The sequence below is a fragment of the Nelusetta ayraudi genome, unplaced genomic scaffold (genome assembly GCF_046127955.1).
Source record: "Nelusetta ayraudi isolate G7.1 ecotype Tasmania unplaced genomic scaffold, CSIRO-AGI_Nayr_v1 ptg000048l, whole genome shotgun sequence".
In the NCBI taxonomy this organism is placed as follows: Eukaryota; Metazoa; Chordata; class Actinopteri; order Tetraodontiformes; family Monacanthidae; genus Nelusetta; species Nelusetta ayraudi.
Window position 1 is genome coordinate 7,615,915 of NW_027466098.1, and position 22,024 is coordinate 7,637,938.

The window sequence follows — 22,024 nt, forward strand, 5'->3', positions numbered from 1 at the left end:
TGAAACTTTCACGGAATCAAACGTTTCTCGCTGCGTTAGCGAGTCGCAGCCATGCGGTCCTGCCTCTATTTGCACTCTTCGTCTGTTGTTTGAGATGTAAAGAGCCCAAACTTATTGCAAGACAGCGTAGACAATGGACCAAAAAAAAAAAAAAAAAAAAGTTTTCACTTTACATTCTGATTAGCATGTACATGGAAATGTTCCCCTACAACGGATTTGCAAAAACAAACCCTAATCTGAGTTTTCTGTATGCACGCAAACGCGCCCGGAGTCTTGTTGTGAGATGCTCCATATGATTCCCATAAAGTCACTCGACAGCCCATCGAGTAAACAAAAAAGGATTTGGAGACAAATTTAATTTATTATTCCATTTTCCCGTTGTCTGGATTTATTTTTCTGAATTCATTTGTCATCCTGAATCATAAATGTCTGGTTTCCCCACTCTCTTTTGCATTTGACCTTTTTTCATATTAATGCTCAATGTAAACAGCGCACAGGCTGCGAGAAGAAAATGCTACAAGTAGCGACGGGCTGCTTGCGGAAACAACACGAACAAAAACAAGGTGGCAGACGGCAGTTCTTGATGCCCACCAGCAGCCAGTTGAATAACTCGGTTTCAACTGTATTTTAAAAATCTGTCTGACAGGAGACAGAGCACTCGCTAAATGTAAACTGCGGTGTATTTCATGCAGCATAACTTATGCTCCAAATGTGGTGCAGTGGCTGAGGTACCTGAAAATGGCGCTTAGGCAATTACAAGCACCTTCCGTGGTGAGTTAGCCAAAAAACCCTCAACTTAATAGTGAAGCCAGAGAACACATGGGGAAAGCTATTAAAAGATTTGAGTGTTGCTTATTTTGTTTGAATTAGAATGACTGTGAATAACAATGCTTAATAAAGGAGCCATTCATAAAAGGTGATTATGATCCAGATCATGTTGGATACCGTCATTAAAATAAACCCTTCATGTAATTTTTTATCTTCCTCTTTATTGCCACATTATCAGATGGGCTGATATGATCATCTGCAAAAACACGTGACGTGAGTAATATTTTGGGGCTCATCCCAGGGTCAGAGGTCAGCAGGTCACAGGTCACTACACATCATTACTTGAAAGATTCTTCTTATTCCACTGTTCCAAACAGGCATTTATTCCATCATTTGTTTCAGCTTAAATTATTATTTTCTCTCAGTTAAAACATCACCCAATTCTGTGAGTGGCGCCACCTATAGGGCACCGACATATCTGTGGCTGGCCCTGATAAAAAGGAACGTACCTGCTCACATGACCACAGGGTTTACAGCAACAGGCGAGTTTCCCAAAAACGTTGAACTACGTTGAACACACAGCGCTAAATTTGAAGGATGACAACAACGTCAACAAAGCTCACAGACGGTGCAAGGACAAGAAGGCGTGAGGGCCGGGTAGCCGCTTAACACAGCCAAACGTGCGTACACTCATACACACACACACACACACATCTGCTTTGCATGAGGTGGTGCTGGTGGCAGGGGTGGCAGCTGCTGACAGCCATGCCAAGCATGTGAAATGGCACAGGGCCCGGAAAACAGCTGGGAAGGCCGGGCAGAGAGCGCTTGCCACACTCTTTACTCCAAGGCACGATCAAAGATTTGGCATAATGGCGAGGGACGGCCAGAGACGGGCGTCAGGACGAGGTTGGGATGCGAGCGGCTTGCGAGCGGAGTTGGCCTCCATGCGCGCGCGTGCGTGTGTGTGTGTGTGTGTGTGTGTGTGTGTGTGTGTGTGTGTGTATGTACATGCACGTGGGGAACTTGTGCATGCAAGACAAGAGAGGCGTTTGACATTGAGGTCAACGTGCCAAGTGGTATGCAAATCTGCCACCTGGTCACATGGGAGGTGCCGCACAGCAGGCGGCATTTTAACACTGTGGAGTTAGCTCGCTGAGCAGCCTTACTTAGCCGCCCTGCTTAATGTGCAATGTGTTAAATGTAATTTGATTTTGTTCAGTGTTGTAACGATGATTCTACAAATTTTCGGTGGTTGTCGTTGGGAAATCTTAACAGGTCCAAATGTTGCCTGCGCATGAACCAACTCGCTAAAGCAAGTGGACAGCTGGGGTTGGACTTGTTGGTTTTTTGTTTGCTTTTAAGACGTTAGAAGCAGTTGGCGGGCCGTCAGGGCCAGCAAGGCCTTCTCTGCTGCCTAAACATAACAAGAAAAGTAAGTTTTCCCATATAAGTGAAAATAAAGTTATTCTCCGTAGTCAGTTTCTCTGAAATCTGTCGAAAGCCTTCAGAATCGACATTGTAGGCTCCTGTACTCAGTGAATGGACCACAGTCAGTTTCGATAGCCAATCAGATCTCAAACATGTGATGCTGCTGGTCTTACGCTGAATTTCACACGCGCGCACCCTGTGATTGGATAATCCCCAAGAACCGGACAGACTGAACTCAACCTGGAGGTCCGGTTGCCACAACACCGAACCCACGACGGCTGAAGGAGAACACAAAGATTTAGTTGCTGGACCATCTGCCATTTATAATGTAAATAACGTGGCACATTGCTGAAGCAGCTGCGCCAACATGTTCAATTGTTTAATAATTTAATAGTTCGATATTTTGATACATTATTGTGTCATTGGCTTCTTATGAATCGGCGACAATGAAGTTTATTGGACACGTTTGGACAAGAGTTAAAGCTCACAGAGTGTCTTAGTTACTAAAGTCTTAATTGCGATTTAAATGCAACGGAAACTCAGTTTTGTCTGACTAGGTCACCTATATGAAGGTGATCTGATGCGTAAGTGTGATCCTGTATGGACTCTCTAGCTTTAGTGTCATATTGAGGGCATTATAAGGTTTATTCATTTAGGGTGGACTAAATATGACATCACTGATGGCCTAGGCATGAAACGCACATCCCACCACTGGATAGAATCGCAGCAAAGAATGAAAATAATTGGAAGAGAACCAGCACACTCAGATGACTGCGCTGATTATACCTGCTGTATATTAAGACTCCCCTATTATATACTTTATTCTGCCCTTTTTCTGACTTTTTTTTTAAATCCCAGATTCCAGGAGAGAAGCATCGCATGATGAATTATCAAAGATATATATGAAATATACATATAAAATGATATTTCACCCCGGGCGTCCCCCAGGAGGTGCTGCGGAGCGTTGCAGGGGTGAGGGAGACCTGAAGATCCCCGCTAATTGTGCTGCAGCAACACAGTTCACAGAAGTGGGAGAAGATGGGTGGTTGGATTTCGTCAGAAAACAAAAGCCTAGTTAGCCCTCTGTTTATATCCAACTGTTTTCTATCACTACTTCTCAAGTCGCAGCACATTAACAAGCAACTATCCACTCCCGCGCCGCACCTACGGCCTATTTAGCGTTACCAATCATTGTGATGTACATGTCTTTGGACTGTGGGAGAAGATGAAGTGAACAGACGCCCTCCCATTCTGATGCATTGTTGGAACTTTCATATGTTTGTAATTTTGGGGGTTGATCACAAAGCCAATTAATCAAAAACTATGGGTTCGCTTATCTGACAAGCAGGAGACGCATTCGGTTTTAATTCAAATTCATATATGTATATATATACATATATATATATATATATATATATATATATATATATATATATATGTATACATATTTTTTTTATTTTAAATAACTTTGCACAATAAGGGGCTTTGAACAACTTTTGTTTGCATCTCAAAATACCCAAAATGAATTGTGGTGATTTTGTGGTCTTTTGCACTGCAACGCATTTGCCCGTCAGCTGTCCACTATTTGAGTGCTTTTCTGCCGTAATGTCACGTTGACTCATTCCGTGTCCACTGCTTAATGGCGCTTGTTCGGACTCTTTTTTTGGTTCCATTACTCTGCTACCATTTAACTAATTGTGGATAAAAACAGAAAACAGAACGCAGGGCCTGACTTCCGGGTGAGCCATATCGCTGGCTTTTATCTCCCCACTTTTCTCATTTCAACCATCGCTGGTGCGTCCCGGGGAGGCAAGACGGCAAAAGCCTGCACAAAGCTCCATATGCAGTTTGAGGTGGTCGCAGACAATTAGACTCCTTATGGCTGCCTTTGGCTTGAACTGCAAGCTGCTCTCTGGCTGTTTGACTGGCATGATCACCCTTTCTCTGATATCATATCATGTGATTCCCGTGTGTGTGTGTGTGTGTGTGTGTGTGTGTGTGTGTGTGTGTGTGTGTGTCAGAGACACACTAAGAAAGAAAGACGACCCAGCCTGTTTTACATCTTCGTTGCTTCATAATCTTGTAAGGCAGAAGGAATTCCTGCAGTGACGAATCTGCATTTGCTGATGCACGATGATGCTCCCTTTAAAAAAAAAAATAAATAAATAAATAAAAGAAGCCCCTGCCCCACACCAGTGCTCACACGCTGTGCTTTTAGAGTGTTTTGAGGACGGGCGATCAATCACGAGAAAGACAAAGTTTTTCGTTTGCATCAATCACGGCTAATCAAATCATCCCCACTAAATCCCATTTAAAAGCGGTGCGCTCCGCACGGCGCGGCGCCGTAATGGATGAGGGGAGCCAAAACCTGCGGCAGGAAAAAAGGCCGTGGCCAAGAGGGAATTAATGCCCCTGCCTGGGATATTCAGAGGCGCGACTTGCGGGATGGATTTAAAAAAAAAAAAGAATAAAAATAAACAGTAGTAAACCTTTACGACACTTCCTGTTAAAAATGCAGGGCAACGTTATAAATGCTGTTTATTGACGATCAAAGACGCGGGGAGCCCCGGCCTCACTAAGGGATGGTGCGGTTGGCGGCGAATGAAGAGCGAATGTGCACATCATCCCTTTTAATTCGCCAAGAACTGGAAGAGCGTGACGCGTGTCTTGAAGCAAACAGCCGAACAAACTGCCCGACTTTAAATAAGGTCCAATGCCAGTATTTACAAGAAAAAAACATTTATTTTTTTGGGGGAGAAATTACTACTGTGAAAAGAAAAAAAAAAACAAACATGTTAGATCCTGCCCCATGCAGTCAGAGGGAAATATTTACTGTCTACACAAAGTTGGTAGTAACTGCAGGACAGCGAAATTCGGCACGTCCAGGACTCGTGCTGTTCAAGGCTGCAGTGATTTGATTTTTGAGACACGGAGGCGTCACAGTGCCAACTGTGTCAACTGTGTCAACTGTTTACAAGATCTGCAAATCCTTTGAGGGTACAAACTGGCTGATCAACCATTCATCCATGTTTTTTTTTTGTTTTTTTTATCCCTACTATGTCTAATGTATTCAGCGTATTGGGTTTTGTCACACAGAGAAACAAACATCCACACTCACGGTCACACCAAAGAACAATTTAGAGTTGCCAAATGGCCTTGTAAGCAGGGCTTTAGAATGTGTGAGGGAGCCACAGTTCCTGGAGAAAACCCGCACAAATACAGGGACAACAGGCAAACTCCACACATAAAGAACTGAAGGTTGAAATCACAACCTTGTGGCTTTGACGGTGCAAATAACAAACAACAAACTATTAGATGTCAAATCTTTTTCACATTCTGCATAACATGCAAGCTTCACAGTATTTGTGCTCTAAAAATTGCAGATTTTCATAACTGACATTAGGGTATGTGTGTTATGTGAGTATGACTCATATTGGTCTTTGGCGTCATGACCATCTGCAGAAAAAGCAGAAGAAAAGTCATCTCCGAATTGGTTCTCATAAGTTGTGCAGTAAACCCGTCAACACAGGTTCTCCAGTGAACCTTTACGGAAAGTGCACTGCACTGTAATGTACAGTCAGACTTCTTCCTTTTTAATTATGAATGAATGAACAAAGGCTTTCTTTCAAACATGCGTGAGTAGTACAAATATAAATAAATAACAAAAGCAAAAGAATGGTAGAAAACACTTGGCCAAGAACAATATGACTAATATTAAGCTAACATCAAACACATTGAATTGAATAAAGACTAATATTTCCACATCCAATTCAATGCATCAATCTTCAGCCAAAAAAAGCCCCTCCATTTCAAAGTGAGCCACCGCAATAGCCGGCTACGCTAGCTGTGGCCTCCTGGCCGACGCGTCGCCACCCACTGGTCTTGTCAGTAAACCCACTTTTCACTCTAATCTCCCCCAATTACTGCCGCTGGCATCTGAGTGAAACGGAGAGTAGTCGGCAGCTGGTCCTGGTAACAGGTGGTGACCCATAAAGAGGGTTTTTGCTCAAAAGTGGCCCGTAGCTCCGGGTCTGCGGGTACACGTGTTTGAGTGCCATTAACCTAATGGCTCTACAGCACACAGCTGAGTAATTAAAAAAGAGGCAGATTAAGGATGACTTGCCCTCAGATAGTTATTGAGCTGGACTCCATTGGCTCCGTCCACGAGAGACGTGCTCAAAGTTTTACTTCGTAGCAAATGATGCTAAATTGCTAATTACAGTTCAAAGCAACGCAGGATAAACGCCTTGAGGATATTCGCTGTTTTTTTCCATCCCTTCATCACGACTCAGCTCACTCTTCCCTCCAATTCCCAGTAACGGTGAGTTGAATGAGTTCACGGATGCCAGTTAAGATCCGGAGCGTGTGTGAGGGGTCGAATGAACCCGACTGGAGGCAAGAGCACGGTGACTCAGCCGTGGTGGTTCCAGCAGCCGTCCCTTAATGTGTCACTTCAGCTATGCATTATGGGACTTGACCAAGACAGTCGCTGACATGTGACCACTGTGTCAGCAGGAGCCACATTGCAATATCTTCCCCATGATAACTGTGTGAGGGTGAATTCCAAGTGCGGTCAGATGCAGATTTAAGAAATAAAGTCAAATCAGATTTTTCACCACTTGGTTCTAATATAATTGTTTTTTTTATACTGTTTAAACACAGGTGTTTCAAATGAAAATATTTTACACCCCAGGCAACTGTCATTAATAATGTGTGATGTTAAACAAGTTAATAGTCATTTGCTCTTTTTTTCTTTGTTTTGATGAGGCGGCCTGATAAAAGCAGCTTGGTTGCCAGCTTGTGATCATCAATTGTAATATGTTGTTTAAAACTCATTTACGCCAAACCAGACAAGCTAATTTTTTTATGATCTTTCAGAGTCTATTGGTGTTGCAGTGTTCCCTTTTTTGAATTGCGTAAACCTACACACAGAATAAGTGGGTTGCTTCTTTTTTTTTTTTTTTTAAAAACACATTTATATGTCATACTTTGGTCTAAGGATGCTGGTTAAAGCTGGTGCAGACTGTGCATTCGCTGCAGGAATCAAATTCAGCCGGTTGAGATTTCTCAGTATTTTCTGTGACTGATTGCTTCAGTTCTTATCCCAAACACATTTATGACTGAAAATGTTACGTTTCCAGGAAAGAACATAAGAGAGAAGAAAATACCTATGCTTTCACGAGCACGCCAGAGGACTTTAAGCGTTGATCTGAGGTTGTTATGTAGCTGATGTAACATGCACTTTATCTGCAAGACATCTCAGAAAATACTTTGCTCTTAAAAACAGGAATAACTGTGGGAACAGTCCAGTCAGACAACGAAGCAAACAAGCATATCAGCTACATCGTGTTATTGGAATTAACTTTCATTCTTTATTCTTGCGTTCAGACGTGTATTGATCATATATCAAGCTTTGTTAACCAGAGGCAAAAAGGCCAAGAAAACATTTGAAATTAATTTGTGCAGTCCACACTCGCCAAAATGGCACTGGGCTTTGAAATTGGTTCACTTTGCGCTCTTAGTTTTGATCCATCTGCTTCTAAAAAAATTGCACAATTTCCACCTGTAAGCCGACTGAGCTGCACTGCTAGTTCTTCTATTTTCCTACCGTGAGGTCATTGGCAAAGACAAACTGGTAGCACCCCCGTACCGTGGAGGGGAAGAGTAATGTTTGTTTTTATGGGATAAGGTAATGCTAAACTACAGCCCAAATGCCTCGACGGGAGCAATAAGGTGACTGTCAGTCATCTGTTTTCATGATGCGGGCTACACGGGCCAAATTAGATTTCCTAACGAGTCCCTATGAGCAGCATAAAAAAGGGCCGAGGGGAGAATAAGATGCAGGAGCGTCTCTTCACTTGCCACTGCTGCCATGACCCTGTTAGAGTGTGTGGCTAAAAGAATAAATGGGGAAATAAAAAGCAACAAACAGGCAGCCTGGCTCTCCACCTCTCCCTTAGGACCTAATAATTGGAAAAGGGATTATTCATGAAATGTCACTGGCAGCAAAATATCATGTTTTTAAAATGCACTCCTTGCCTCTCTTCTTCGCCAAAGTCATCCCGAGTAAACAATTTTAATTTGGCCACGTATTCAATTCCTCGAATTACATTTCAGGGAAAAAAAAAACAAAACAAAAAAAAAAAATCAACGTTTTGATTTGTTTAATAGCGGAACAGCACACATGTTTAACACAAACAATGACTAATCAGCAAATAACTATCTGCCAGGTTCTAAACAAGTCTGAGAAACGAGGAACGATTGATGGCTGCTTGGTGTCTTTTATACAAACGACATCCATGACAATCGATATTAATCCACCCTCTTCGGCTGTGAGGGGACGACACAAGCGCCATAAATAAAACCCAAAGGCAGCCTTCTTTTAAATTCAGGATGAGCGTTTAATCTACGCAAGGCATATCTGCAAAGGGACATTTTTCATAGCCTTTAAACAAGCAGAAATTGGCTCTTTCCCTGTGATGAGCTCCAGAAGCAGGGAGCATTTTTTCACAGATAAGGAATCCTGACGTTAAGTGTATATTCGGATTTTTGTGGAGAAGAAATGCAGACATATTTTTTTTTGTCACAGACAGAATTATTATAATCTATAAACTAATATTTTAAGGACAAACCGTCTTCATTTTTTTTTTTTTTTTTTTTTTTTTTGCCTCCTTGAACTGACACAGTCGCCACCGACTGGATTTGGGGGATTTTAAAAATAAAAGCCGTTGACTGTTCAGCTATTTTCTTCTCATGGTGTCAAATCCACTGGTCCTCAGGCTCAACTGTATCTAAGCATCTGCACCTGTACCGTGCATGCGTGCGATTAAAATAACACGGTGTAGAACCTGTAATATTTCAATCAAGCACACTGGTAAACAAGTGCATTTTGTTTACACCATCACGGCTCCCTATCTGTGTAATTAATCTCCTGCTGCCGTGCAAAAACCTTTCAGCAACGCAGCAACAAAAGTGTAAAAGTCACCTTTCATCTCGACCTCTCTGCCAGAGCGCGAGGTCTGTCGGACAGCCTATAATCCGCACTGATTAATTTGCCATGAAAATGCGCATTTCTCATAAGTTTCTTATCTAACCCACGCTGAGCTCACCGCTGGCTGGTAGCTGAGGATGCAGAAGGGTGGCCGGTTGTTTTTTCATTCAAGGGCCAGACAGTGACATTACGCCAGCCAGGAAAGGACTCCAGGGACGGGCCGCGTTAAATACCACCTCATGGAGCGCAAATGGCAAGGAGTTTGCTGCGCTCTTCCGAGGTATGTGTTTGTTTGTGTGCCTCGGTTGATCTGATTTCAAATGTGTGTCTGTCATTTGTGCATATCGATGCCTTGCGCCGCCTGCCGGGTTACATCAAGGGCACAGGGCAAACATGCACACGTTTGACGGTGCCTCATACTAGCCAAGGGGCTAATCATCGTGCACGGACGAGATGAACTCAAACGGACCATCTGCCAAATCTGTGGGCGAAAAACTCAACATAAAATGAGAGACGGTCAGGTGGAAGCCAAAGGAGACTGAAGAATAAACCACCACCTCTGCCTTGTCTGATCTATCGCGCAGTGCTAACATTGCTACAGCTCAGAGCTGCGCTTTTGTTTGTCGGTGCCAACCCATGTCTGTGCAAGCCGACATGACAAAAGAGAGAAAGGTGGGCGCCGAGTCCAGAAGATTGTCCAGAAGGTGATGCAACTTTTCATTCACCTCCCAAGCAAAAGTAGGTTAGGATAGATTCAGGCCAGCATATACATTTAAAAAAAACATTTTGTATGTAAAAAAAAACAAAAAAAAAAAAACGTGCAAGATGCATACATTATACATTGCAAAAACTTGTATAACAATACAAAAAAAAATTGCCATTCTGACAAAAGATTTACCTATTCTGAAGGAGCCGCCAGCAGTGCTTCTCACCCACATGGCTAAGAAGAGCAGAAGCGCCCAGGCTGGGAGCATCTTCTATGACTCCTCATGGGTCCTGCCCCGGGGGTGCCCCTGTCACAGCCACCTGCAAGGGCAACAAGCATGAAGAGAAACCCCATTTATATGTCAGCCAGCATCAACACGTCCACGTATAAACCAAAGCTGCGAGGCATTTGTGAAGACAAGACTGTGTTTCCGAAATGACATACTTGTGTACTCGGTACTGAAAGTTTTGGGTGCATAGGGGCACAGAGCGTGTCACACTCAAAATGAAATTCAGTGTGTTGAACATAAACAACACGAAAATTGAGAGCAGCGCAACACTTAGCACAATAAACAAATGGAATGACCCTACTATGGTGAGGGCAATTCACGCCTGAGCTAACACTGGTAAGTGCTAATTAGCAGCATTATCTCACTATACTCCTAGCTTTATTTCAAGCAATCTTTGACATCGTGGTGTGTTTTTACTGTCTGTAGGTTAAAATGTCGTTTAACTTTATTATACAATGACCATTTTGACGTCAAAAAAGTAAAAAATAAATAAATAAGTAAATGCTGTGAGACAACATTACACATGCAGATATTACCACAACTGACTATATCGATCTTGGCACAGAGGTGCAATACACAATCTCACAATTTGGTGACTTTTCTCGCCTTGTGGGGCATTAATTTGACTCATAGATTTCAATCATCTCTGCATCATGGCAAGAATGAAATAAAACGACCCAAGACCTGCAGTTACTGAGTGATGACACGCAGGTTCCATGACGGAGCCTCATTTTATCACACACAGCAATATTTTGTTGTGCAGATTTACTAAACCATTCTAAAAGAAAAACTCCTTGTAAAGATGCTCAGTGAGACAGTGACATTATTCTCTGAAGGTCTACACGCAGGGGTGTCAAACTCATTTTAGTTCACGGGCCAATAGAGGAAAATCTAAGTGGGCCAAACCGGTAAATTCATGGTATAATGATAACTAAAAACAACTTGACATTGTTTTCTTTGTTTTACTTTGGTCGTGTTCTTGGAACACTCTGCACTCTGCCCGCAATGAGAGTGGCAAACAGGAGACGTAACAGGGAAGGTAGGAAGACAGCGTAGCTTCAGAGTGGCTGTACTTGGTCCCACTTGACCAGTCCGGGTATTAACAGTTTGTTTGCAGAGCAAAAAGCGCTATTGCAACATTCATTGGACAGTAGAAGTTTCTTTTATCAAATAAATTGCAGCTTGTGTTTAAACTTTGCAAACTCATCTTGCGGGCCGGAAAAAACACGTTCACAGGCCTGATCCGCCCCCCGGGCCGCATGTTTGACACCCCTGGTATCCAGCATTTTCATTGTTTTGCCTGTCTGATGTAATTTCTTTGATGCCATTTGTTTTCCCATATGTTTCAAGTAAGAGTAAAATTTGTTGGACAGTAACTGCCAAGAAGTGGATGTCCGTGGCAGCGGGGCATCTTCTGTGTCAAAGCCCCTAGCATGCTGGTGTCAGATAATGAATGCACCGCTTAGCTCTTCTGAACAAAACAAAGACGGTTAATATAAAGGATTTACATGTTCTTTCTTTTTTTAAAAAAACAAAAAACAACAACGACAACAAAACTTTGTTTATTTGTCCATTTGCGGTGGAGTCCTTTGTTGTTTAATTCCAGCAACAGCACTGCGTTTGAAAGAATAATAGAGGGAGGGAAAGAGAGAGGAGCTGAAGCTGCAGAGGTGATAAATCAGTAAGAAGCTGTTTGAAGTTCTTCTTCAGGAGCGCCAAAACAGAGAGGACACACACACACACACACACACACACACACACACACACACACACTCTCCTACTTTAAGGTTTTAAACCTGTTATTATCTCTTTTAATCCAACAAATTACTGACATCTCTCTTGGGCGCAGAACAAAGTCTTTATTAACAGACGCTTGAACAAAGATTAAATTATTATTACTCGTTTAAAGTAAGCTGCGTTCCATCATGGAAAATGGAAAACAAATTCATGGTTATAAAGCAGCTGTGGCCACTTTTTCCTTTTAGCACCTCAAAGGCAGCGCGCCACACACATTTAATAGTTTTCCTCGGCTCAAAATGAAACAGGTGCAGGTAGATTTGAGTGAAGGACACTTGACTGAATCTGCCTTTTTTCTTGCGCTCTGTGATTTAAAAAAAAATATCTATCTATTTATTATTATTATAGTTATTATTATTATTATTGTTCAGACGTGACAAAAAGTGTACATGCAAATGTTGAGCAGAAGAGGCGCTCAGAATAGATCAGGAACATCACTGTTAATGAATGCACACTTATCAGTCAGATTAATAATTATCATTATTATCATGCTGTCATGATATTCATTTGACTGTGTTCGACTGGTGTCTATTAGATATATTACATGTTTTAATTACGACATTATAACATTGACAACAGGTGGTAAACATCTGAGACTTATGGTCAAAAGCCAAAGCGGTTTTAATTTTAGCTTTTACTCTCTAAAATCCTAAAGCAACGGCTTTGACAAAGCAGCTTTGTCATTCAAATGGTACCGGGATCTTTAATGGGCCCAAACAGAATTTGGACATGAGGAGAATTTTACCGAACACCGGCTTGCAAAGGGAATAGATGTCAAACAGGAGACCAAACCTGCAGTTAGGAGAATCAATATCAGAATCAGTTTTGCATTCCAAACACATGCACCCAAAACGTCAGACTTTCAAAAATGTAGTTATATCAGTCATGAAACCACAGTTCTAAACCCAGAGAAATTTAATCTTTAATCCAAACAGGGGAGGCAGGTTCTTTCGTCAGTGCTTGATGCTTCTGTTTGACAGTTGTTCTGCGAAGGCGTCTGATGAGTCTGACCTGAGGCTGCACCACCGTGTTGGCAGAACAATGATACTCTACAGAAGCCTCAAATTAGAACTGGTCTCATTAGGCTCATCCCTCCGCTCAAACGCAAGAAAGACAAAGTAGACACGTGTCAAATGGCACTTTTCCCTTTAAACACAGACTGAACGAGTTGTGCCAGCAGACCGTATAAGCAGTGGCTTCTATTTTTGTAAGTGGGCCAGGGAGGAGAGGTGCCGGTGTCGCTTCAAAAACAGCCAAAGCACTAATTCTGTCAGGCCATTCGCTGGAGCTGAAGTCTGAACCTCGTGACACTCGCTGACTCGCTGATTGGATGGAAACCCGGTTCAGCTTTCCAAGCTTCCATTGCCAAACTTCAAGCAGAGCCTTCAAATTACAGCGTCGTTCCATTGCGGCTTCATTTTTTGTGCCACCTAGCGCCCATCAACCTCAAATCCCACTTTTATTTTAACTTTTATTGTGTTTAACATATCGCTAAGACCTCCACCAGGGTTGTTGTTTGTTGTTCTTTTTTTAGGCCTTTGTCTGCTTCTCTGATGGGTTTTTATTCAAAGCAACTTTCAGTTTTTGGGTCAAAACGCATGCCAATTTTACCTTTATCAATCGAAAACCTCAAAACACCGGCAACGTGCAGCGTGGACTGCACAAAGAGTTCACGCCGGGCCAACAAAATCGTCTCGTCTTCAACTATTTATCCACAAGTACGAATCTCCGGCTCAGTGTTTGCGATTAGCCGTCGCCAGATCCTTTGCGTTTGGGATGATTATTGCTCACGAGAGCCCGAGGGAGCACCGGAGCGGGACTGTCAACACATCAAGATGATTCCGCAGACCTTTTCTGAGCGACGCTGTGCAAACAACAGCTGTCATAAGTCTTCCCCTGGAGGTTCTGAGAAGAGGAGGAAAAAAAACAAAAAAACAACAACATCAAATGAAAAGTTCCCCCTCTTTTTTTTTTTTTTTTGAAATTAATTGAAGACTGAGTGAGCTATTGTTATGCACACTGGGGTATAGTGTTGCTTTATTGTTCAATTAGCCCGACTAGAGCTGCTTTGTTAAAAACAACGCGGAAGTGCAAGTGTCGATGCAGCTGCACGGGAATGATTCAATTAACAGAGAGAGAATTAAGCAGAAAGCCCAAATATTAAAGAGCGGGCGGCTGACTCAAGTGTTGAGTGCAATGATCGTTCCCCTGAAAACGGCATCAAACCAATCCGCATCAGCCCTAATGGAGAAGGGGAGTCATGTGCCGCGCGAGTCATGGCTTTGTTTATTTCTTCAAGAGCCAATTTGTTTTATTACTCCGATGCTGCGGAAATGTGCTCCATGAATAATTACTTGCTCTCGCGCGCAAAACCCCTCAGACACTTAAGACCACCGCCCATTTCCAGTCCTAGGCCCGCCTGAGATGAGCAGGGAAACAAAATGACTTGAGCAGCAGCAGATAATGGTCCGCTGGCTTGTCCACCAGTAAAAAAAAACCTTTGTCGCATCCCACAAATCACAGTTTCTTTTGACACTAATGCAAGTACACAACGCGCCCGCGCAACGCCTTACCCCGTAAAAGTAATTATGGAAAAATCAATGTCACCTGGTGGGTCAGATATGTTGCCGCAGCAGCCCTGACAGTTTAAATATCCAGTAAATAAAGACAACGCCTCGGGAGAAGCCAGACTGCAAGTCAATGTAATCTGTAACGCTCATTGCTCGCTCAGGTCCCTTCCACTATATTATGGTTAACCACAGATTCCAATACAGCCGAGACAGAGGGAGAGGCTGGTAAGTCTTTTATCGGCCGCTTTGTTTCTCCTCGTCTCTCCAACCTGTTGAATCCGACACCTTGGCTTCACTTTCCAATCCGACTCCTGGCAAAGACGGCACGTTGGCCGAACACGTGAATATAATCTTCAGGCGCATGATTGGAAAATACTTGATTGAAAGGCAGGGGGAGTTGTTCGCAGCAGCAAATGGAGGAGGAGAAAAAAAAAAAAAAAACACATCACGGTTCCATTATTGTAACCGTGGCTCTATAAGCACAGACAGAGCTTTCTGCTATACTCTGAGTGCTGCCTCTCCAAGCACAGCCATTTTCAAAAACATAACTGGTCCGCAGATCAAAATCAGAGAAAATGCAACGGCAGCGCAATCAAAAACAGTCCGAACAACACTGACAAATAATGGGAAAATGTCTGCTCAGGAAAAAGCATCACTCAAGTGAGGTACAATGCTGCTTACATTGTTATTATTTTTTTTAAATGGTTGCTTTGTTTTGGTGTATATTTCTCTTAATTAGTAGCCAAAATGATCAAAGCTCACAAAGCTCAAGACACGGAATAAGCTGCAGCCAAGGCCCAAAGTCGTCTTTACAAGTGAGTGTTTCTGTGCAGCTGGTGCCGTGAGTAAATGACTGGTGCAATATGCAAAAGGCTGAGATAATAGTTTGAAGTTTGTAATAATGTGCAAATAATGTGGGGACTCAGCTGAAAAATTAGGACGTTTCAGAAAATAAAAATGACAACGCAGCACATTCACACTGCAGACAGGAATGGTATGGCAGTCTTTTCACGGACAATTACGCTCACGTACACACGCACACACGCAAAAAAACAAAAATCTAATTTCTACAAAAGCCACAGTGACGTCGAGCCTCTTGGGACAAACGCCGCTGTTAAGTTTTACCATCATGGTTGACGAACGAGCCTTTCTCCTGCCGCACCGTCACCATTCCTCTCTTTGAATGTTTAAATCCAAACCCGCTGTTTGCGACGCGTGCAACAGAAGTGTGTCAGTGAGGTCGTGCGAGGTTTGCGATAAGTATTGATCTCCGTCTCGGCTCTGTGAGAAAAAAAAAAAAAAACTAGAAACAACGAGACTGAAGGCAAATAATAATCGGTTTTGTAAAATCGAGACCCGACGGACGTCCCTGCAGGATTGATCCGATTATGGGCGCATTGTTAAAAACATGATGGCGTTGCCGGCGAGTTGGATTGTTCAACCGGAACTTTAAGACTTATAAATATTTTGCCGGTGCTTTATTGCAGGTAGGGAATAAACACTGGCACTGGAGTAAACAAATCTCACTTTACACACTCTGAAGAAACTTTTAATCTGATCCTCAGCTTGGCTCTAAACTCACTAACTAGTTGGTCTCACGAGGGCCTCGGGTGTGAATGTCGGTAACTGGAAAAAGAGCCTTCGCTGTCCCCGTCGACGGGTTCCTGACTGAAACTGGAATTGCACTTTCACGCCGGAATCAAAAGCCCTCGGTCGGGTTTTGACGGCGGAGCTCCTGAGCTTGTGTTGCCCGTGTCAACGCGGCAGGACGACGGGGGATCAGCGGCTGACAGCCAGGATGGCCTGGCGGCCGCGCGGCCTGCCTGTCCGAGCCGCAGTTTACACGATCCAAATATCAAAACCGTCAATCACACATCAAACATGGTGTAATTCAATTGCAAATGGCCCATTAAAATTGACAGTTTGAAGCGAAGGCGAGTCGGACGCATAATGAGCCCGATGCATTTGCATATATTCATGCCCTGTTGCATTGGGAGTCCCGGCGCTCGCGCGAAAGGCAACGTGTAGATGGAATTCATGAGGTGTGACCAGTGTTCAAGGAGGTTAGAGAGACTGTCACGAGTTGCGGAAAATTAATATGCGTGTTGTATGTTTGTTCCGCCGGTGGATGTTTGCTGCAGGTTCAAAAACAATGTCTGTTTAAAATGTGCAGACGCACACGCGCGCACAAATAAACGAAAGCAGGAGAATCAAAAGAGAGTGTATTTTTATCTGGAAACTATATTGGTTACAGCTCTGTTGCTTTCTACTTTGAAGCGACCTGGAATGAACTGGTTTCCAACACACACAAACACACACAGACGAGCTGACGTTCAACGACATCTCCCAGCAGTAAACAGCAATTGTATCAACATCAAATCTCAACGGCCTCCTTCTCAGGGCCAAACCAAGGCTGGTGAAATCAACATGTTGTGTTGTGTTGCAGCAGCTGAGGAAATGGAATCAGGGATTGTCGTTGTAGTATGTGTACAAAAAAAGAAAATATATTCAAAAAACCTCAAACAAACTGGACTTTTTTATTATTATTATTTTTTTTTTATATATAAAAAAGTATTTTAAGATTCTATTTATTTGATCAAGGGGTAGTGCCTATTAATAAAACAAAATAGTATTTCAAATATGCCAGCTGATACCATGATAGATGATATAGAAACTACACCATCTATCATGGTGTACTCTGGACTCACTTCCAAAGGAAGAGAGTCGAGCAGTGTGCGGGAGCTTTTTTAGATTTTGGTCTTACTCAGGAGTGGCACCCTTCTCTGACGCACCTCTCTTTTTGGGAGTGCTGAGAATTCTTTTGGAATTTGGTATACCATGATGACCGAAAGCAATTCTCCTAAGTGGGATAGTACAGCGCCCTCTGGTGACCCTACTTGCGGTTCGTGCTGCACTTCCTGGTTGTGAGATGAAGGTGCCAGGTGGTGGTGGAGTTAGGTTGTGGATGGTTTTATAGACAAGGCAGATGTTTGCATAGGTTTTCAGGTTGTCCCAATTTAGAATGTTGTTTCTCAAGTATTGTGCAGTGGTGAAAGTGTCATGGCTTCTTGTCTAATGGCTTGCCCACCTGTTTGTATAGTTATTCAAGTCCTTTGCAAGTTGAAGGGTTTGCCTGACCAGCTTGTTATACAGTAGTTTAATGTGTGTGAAAATCGTGGCGCGGACATACAGGGTAGCTGCCTCAATCGACAGGTCCCCTTTTAGTCCCCTTATAAAGTGGATGTTGAACAGATTGAACCCGAGAGTTTTACAGACCTTTTTGATAAATGCCTCAAAAGTGAGGGTGGAATTTAGGAGCACCCAAAGATATTGGAATCCTTTCACCGCTTGTTGTCGTCACCCTGAGAAAGAGTGGTTTGCTTTGGTGAAAGAAATGTGTGGTTCCACCATGTAGTCAACTGAGCTATAGATTTGGTAAGTAAAGCAGATACCTCTGTTTTGGTCCGACCATGTGCAATTAGGACTGGGTCGTCGGCATACATTAGTACATCAACCTCAGGACATACTGATGGCAGATCGTTAATAAACATGCTGAATAAGACTGGTCCAGACATGGATCTTGCGAAACACCAATAGGTAGATTCAGTGGCTTAGATAGGTGAGCATTTACATCCATTTCAAAGCACCCTCAGAGAGGTTAAAAGTAGCCGACTTGGACAAGACGACTTTGTGATTGACATTGCCAAAGGCTTTTGTAAGGTCGAGGAACACAGCACCTACGACACCACCCTTATCTATGAGAGATTTTATTTTCTCCATAAAATAAACAGTATGTGTTATCTAAAATAATTACTTGATTATTAAGAAAATAAAGTAGAATGTGGTCTGTTTAATCTAGCGACGTGGGGGTATTCTTGAAGAAAAATCCACATTTTTACAGGTCAAATAAGAAATGTCCTGTGGATTTTTTTCATTTTATCGCTGTGGATTTTATGAAAAAATGAAGTTTATCAGATATGCTTTCCAACCTTTGAACCTCACACTTGAAAGAAGAGCAAACCGCCTGACCGAAATTTGATACTGCAGGGCGGGAAAAAAGAAAAGCTTTTTTTTTTTGGTAGAGCACAGACTGGAGAATCTCAGTTAGGAATACAGAAACAGGTGAAAAAGAAAGTGATGCAATATAGAGATGATGCACTGCAGAACAACAACAACCGTGTCACAGTGAAAAGAAAATCCCTTCAACTGTTCCATTCTGGGGGTCACCACAGCAAATTGAATTTACCAGAGGGTTTTACGTGGGATGTCCTTCCTGACACAACACTAGCATTTATCCAAAACTGGGATTGGCACAAGGGTGTAACCACCCAATTCAGTTACTGAGTCTTATTTTGGAAATATGCCCCTTTCCTTTTAGGGACACAGAGTGTATCCCAAATGTCCCTCCTTGTCCTCCTGCTATTGTCCTTCCTGTCACTGAACGTTGGTTCCTGCCGTCCCGGCATCCTGCAGCTCCGGGTTTCCAGTTGTGACATTCCCGCAGCATCTTCACCAGAGAGAGGCGTTCTCCGAAGTCCAGCCATCAACCGGCTAACCAGACAGAAATATGACTCATCTGTTTCCGAAGTCCTCCTTGGGATCGTTGACTGACCCTGATTTTCCACTCGGCATGCGGCAAACCACCACTGAAAGCATGTGCAAACACACTCATACTTCCTGCCCATGGCCTTGAATGCAAATTCTCATCATTTGCATTTCAGGGAGAAAAACAAGAGGTATTCCATCAGGGATTCCACTGGCCGGAAATTAGGCAGCGGTGCTGAGCTGTCAGCTGGGGGGAAGAAGAAAAATATTGTTTCTAACAACAGTTTTAAAGAGAAAAAAAATAAGTCACTAAAACAGCATCACATTGCCAACTAATAAGCTTTGTCATTTTTTATTTTTTTAAATCACTTCCTTTTCCTTGGCGGACCAATTACTCTCTTGCTCCCACTGGGAAGATGTGGACAAAGTTGTGCCCCAGTTACACATTTTCTTTCAGACTGTAGTAAAGTCTGCACAGCATGACTTTACCATTGTGCTGCCTGCAACCACGGCTACTGCATCAATCACTGGTGCTGAGAGTTCCAGCGCACCGGTGCAATTAACCAGATCTTTGCTTTATTAAGCTGCATGAAAACAAGCACTCTCACTTTCCCCCTCACCAAATGACAGCGCAACAATATGCCACATGATGCAGAACAGCGACAGCTGGCAAGTGGGAAAAAAAAAACAGCTACAGTTAAAGTGTTTTTTCTGCTGTTTTGCCAAACTTTCCTACTGCTGCTTTCAACAAACCCAAACCAAACCCTAACCTAAAAATAAAAAATAAAATAAAATACTGAGATACTCTCCATACGCAGGACTGTAGAGTGAAACCCTTTTCGACAGGTTGTAAAAATCCACGGCGTGAAAGTAGAGCCGTGAACGGACAATTGAAAACATGAAAATGAAAGAGAAAATGAAATTCCAGTGATTGCGATGATAACCAATCCATTTTTCGGTTAAAATTTTTTTGGACTCAGAGAAGACAATAAAGGCAAGACAGCACAACATGCAAGCAGTCTTTTGCCCAAGTACCACAGTGTAAATATGTCTAACCAACTCAAACGTCACAACACAAACACAAGGTCATGTGACATTTGACGTGACAACGGTTGTTGTGATCTTGCCATGGACAATTTTCATGTTTTCATGTCAAATGTCAAGTTTTGTTAGCAAAAGTAGATTAAAGAAGATTAAATTAGATTAATCTTTGGGCCAAGTGTGGCACAGGAGGTACAGCGGGTTGTCCAATGACTGAAAGGTTGGTGGTTCAAATCCTGCTCTATCCTCGTCTGTCGTTGTGTCCATGGGGAAAGTCACTCAACCCTAAATTTCTCCTAATGGGGCTAGCAGCGACTTGCATGGCAGCAGCCACCCATTGGTGTTTGAATGGGTGAATGAGGCCTTTGGGGTACCGCAAAGGTGCCCATTTACCATTTAAAATAATTTGAGAAGTCCAATCGTAATACACACAAAGAAATCCATGTTCAAAGTTTGTATGTATATGTATATTTATGAGGGGGAAAAAAAAATAGATGTTTTCATGTTTAATGTTGCAGTTCAGTTAAAAACAAGTGTTTCCTTTTTTGACCAAAGTTTATGTGTCAGTGTCGTACCAAGCACCATTCACTTTTTGTTGTGTTTACATTTGCATCAGATACGTGTCATGAAGATTTGCGAGAGAATCGCAATCATAATACAAAGCAAAAAAGCAAAAAAAAAAAAATGTGATGCAGCCCTGATGAAATGTGCAGTTTGTTGTCACGTCGGCCACTGGCCGCGGCAATAACCTCCGCCGCAGGATTGCACTGGGTCTCATTAAAAATAAATGAGCGACGCTGTTTTTCTCGCCACAGCGGCCTTGATAATCTTCACCCCGATGTGTGTCTCCATTCTCTCCTCATTTCGTGGCGTGAAGTCATCAGCCACGCGGCACTTCCTCTCTGTCTGCGTGGACACACGGCGTCTTCCTGGCACTCGGCCTCTTTGAGCGGTTCTGGTGGTCACCGCCGGCATTAAGATGCAGGAAATCGCGGCCCCGGCTCCTGCAGACAGCGTCCACGTCCTGAGCTAATGCGCAGCTGACGTACACATTCACACACATAGTAATTAAATCGCCCATCTGCTATTGACATTGTCGGAGCGCATAATGCTCTCAGTCGTAGCGATTGTCACAGCGCTGAGCCTGTTACACACGAGATAGAAAAGAGGCTGAATATAAAGCGAAACAGAAAAAAAAAACCACATCTACTTTGTACGCGGGGCTTAAGCATGTGAGTCATTTTCAGATATAAAGGAGGCAACATGAAGACACAATGCCTCTGGACACAGGCTCTCTCTGGCACAAACGCAATGAAAGGAGCTGCACGGCAGTGAGATTGAGCTTGAAAACCAAAGGCAGCCAGACGGCGGAGATGCTGTAACATGGCAGATAAAGCTGCAATAAGAGAACGATGAGGTGGAAAACAAACAGTGAAATGCCTGGAACTGTCCTCATATATACATATATATATATACATATATATATATATATGTATATATGAAGTGGCCATGGTGGCGAGGGAGCAGTCCAAGTTAGGAGTGACCTGAGATGAAGTGAGTTCAACTTTAATGATAAATGGGTGCAGTTTATGTTAGTAATAATATAACAGGCTTGGTCAAACACTCCTCAAGCATGAGTTGTTTTGAGGTTTTTGAGGTTATTTACAGTTCCCATTCCATTCAGAACTTCCCGAATCTAAATTTTGATTCATCACGTCTAGTCGGGCTGGTTTACAGAAGGTCCACAAAAACCACTGATTAACAGCCAAACAGGGAGCATCAACAAACACAGACCCTGATTATTTCCAATTCTGTAGTGATTTATTTTTAAAACACCTTTACTGTTTCCTCCTCAACCATTGTTTCTATGGCTGTCAGCGTTAACT

At 42.8% G+C, this 22,024-nt stretch overlaps 1 protein-coding gene across 2 annotated transcripts in view; it reads right to left on the bottom strand.

Moving 5' to 3' along the window:
- The window catches only part of grik4 (glutamate receptor, ionotropic, kainate 4), a 303,979-nt gene that overhangs the window by 150,049 nt on the left and 131,906 nt on the right, over window positions 1–22,024 (bottom strand). For both annotated transcript variants that reach the window (XM_076036026.1, XM_076036025.1), the window contains exon 3: window positions 10,089–10,216. In XM_076036026.1, the coding sequence (XP_075892141.1) occupies window positions 10,089–10,164 (76 nt within the window). In that variant the 5' untranslated portion in view covers window positions 10,165–10,216. The remainder of the gene's footprint in view (window positions 1–10,088; window positions 10,217–22,024) is intronic.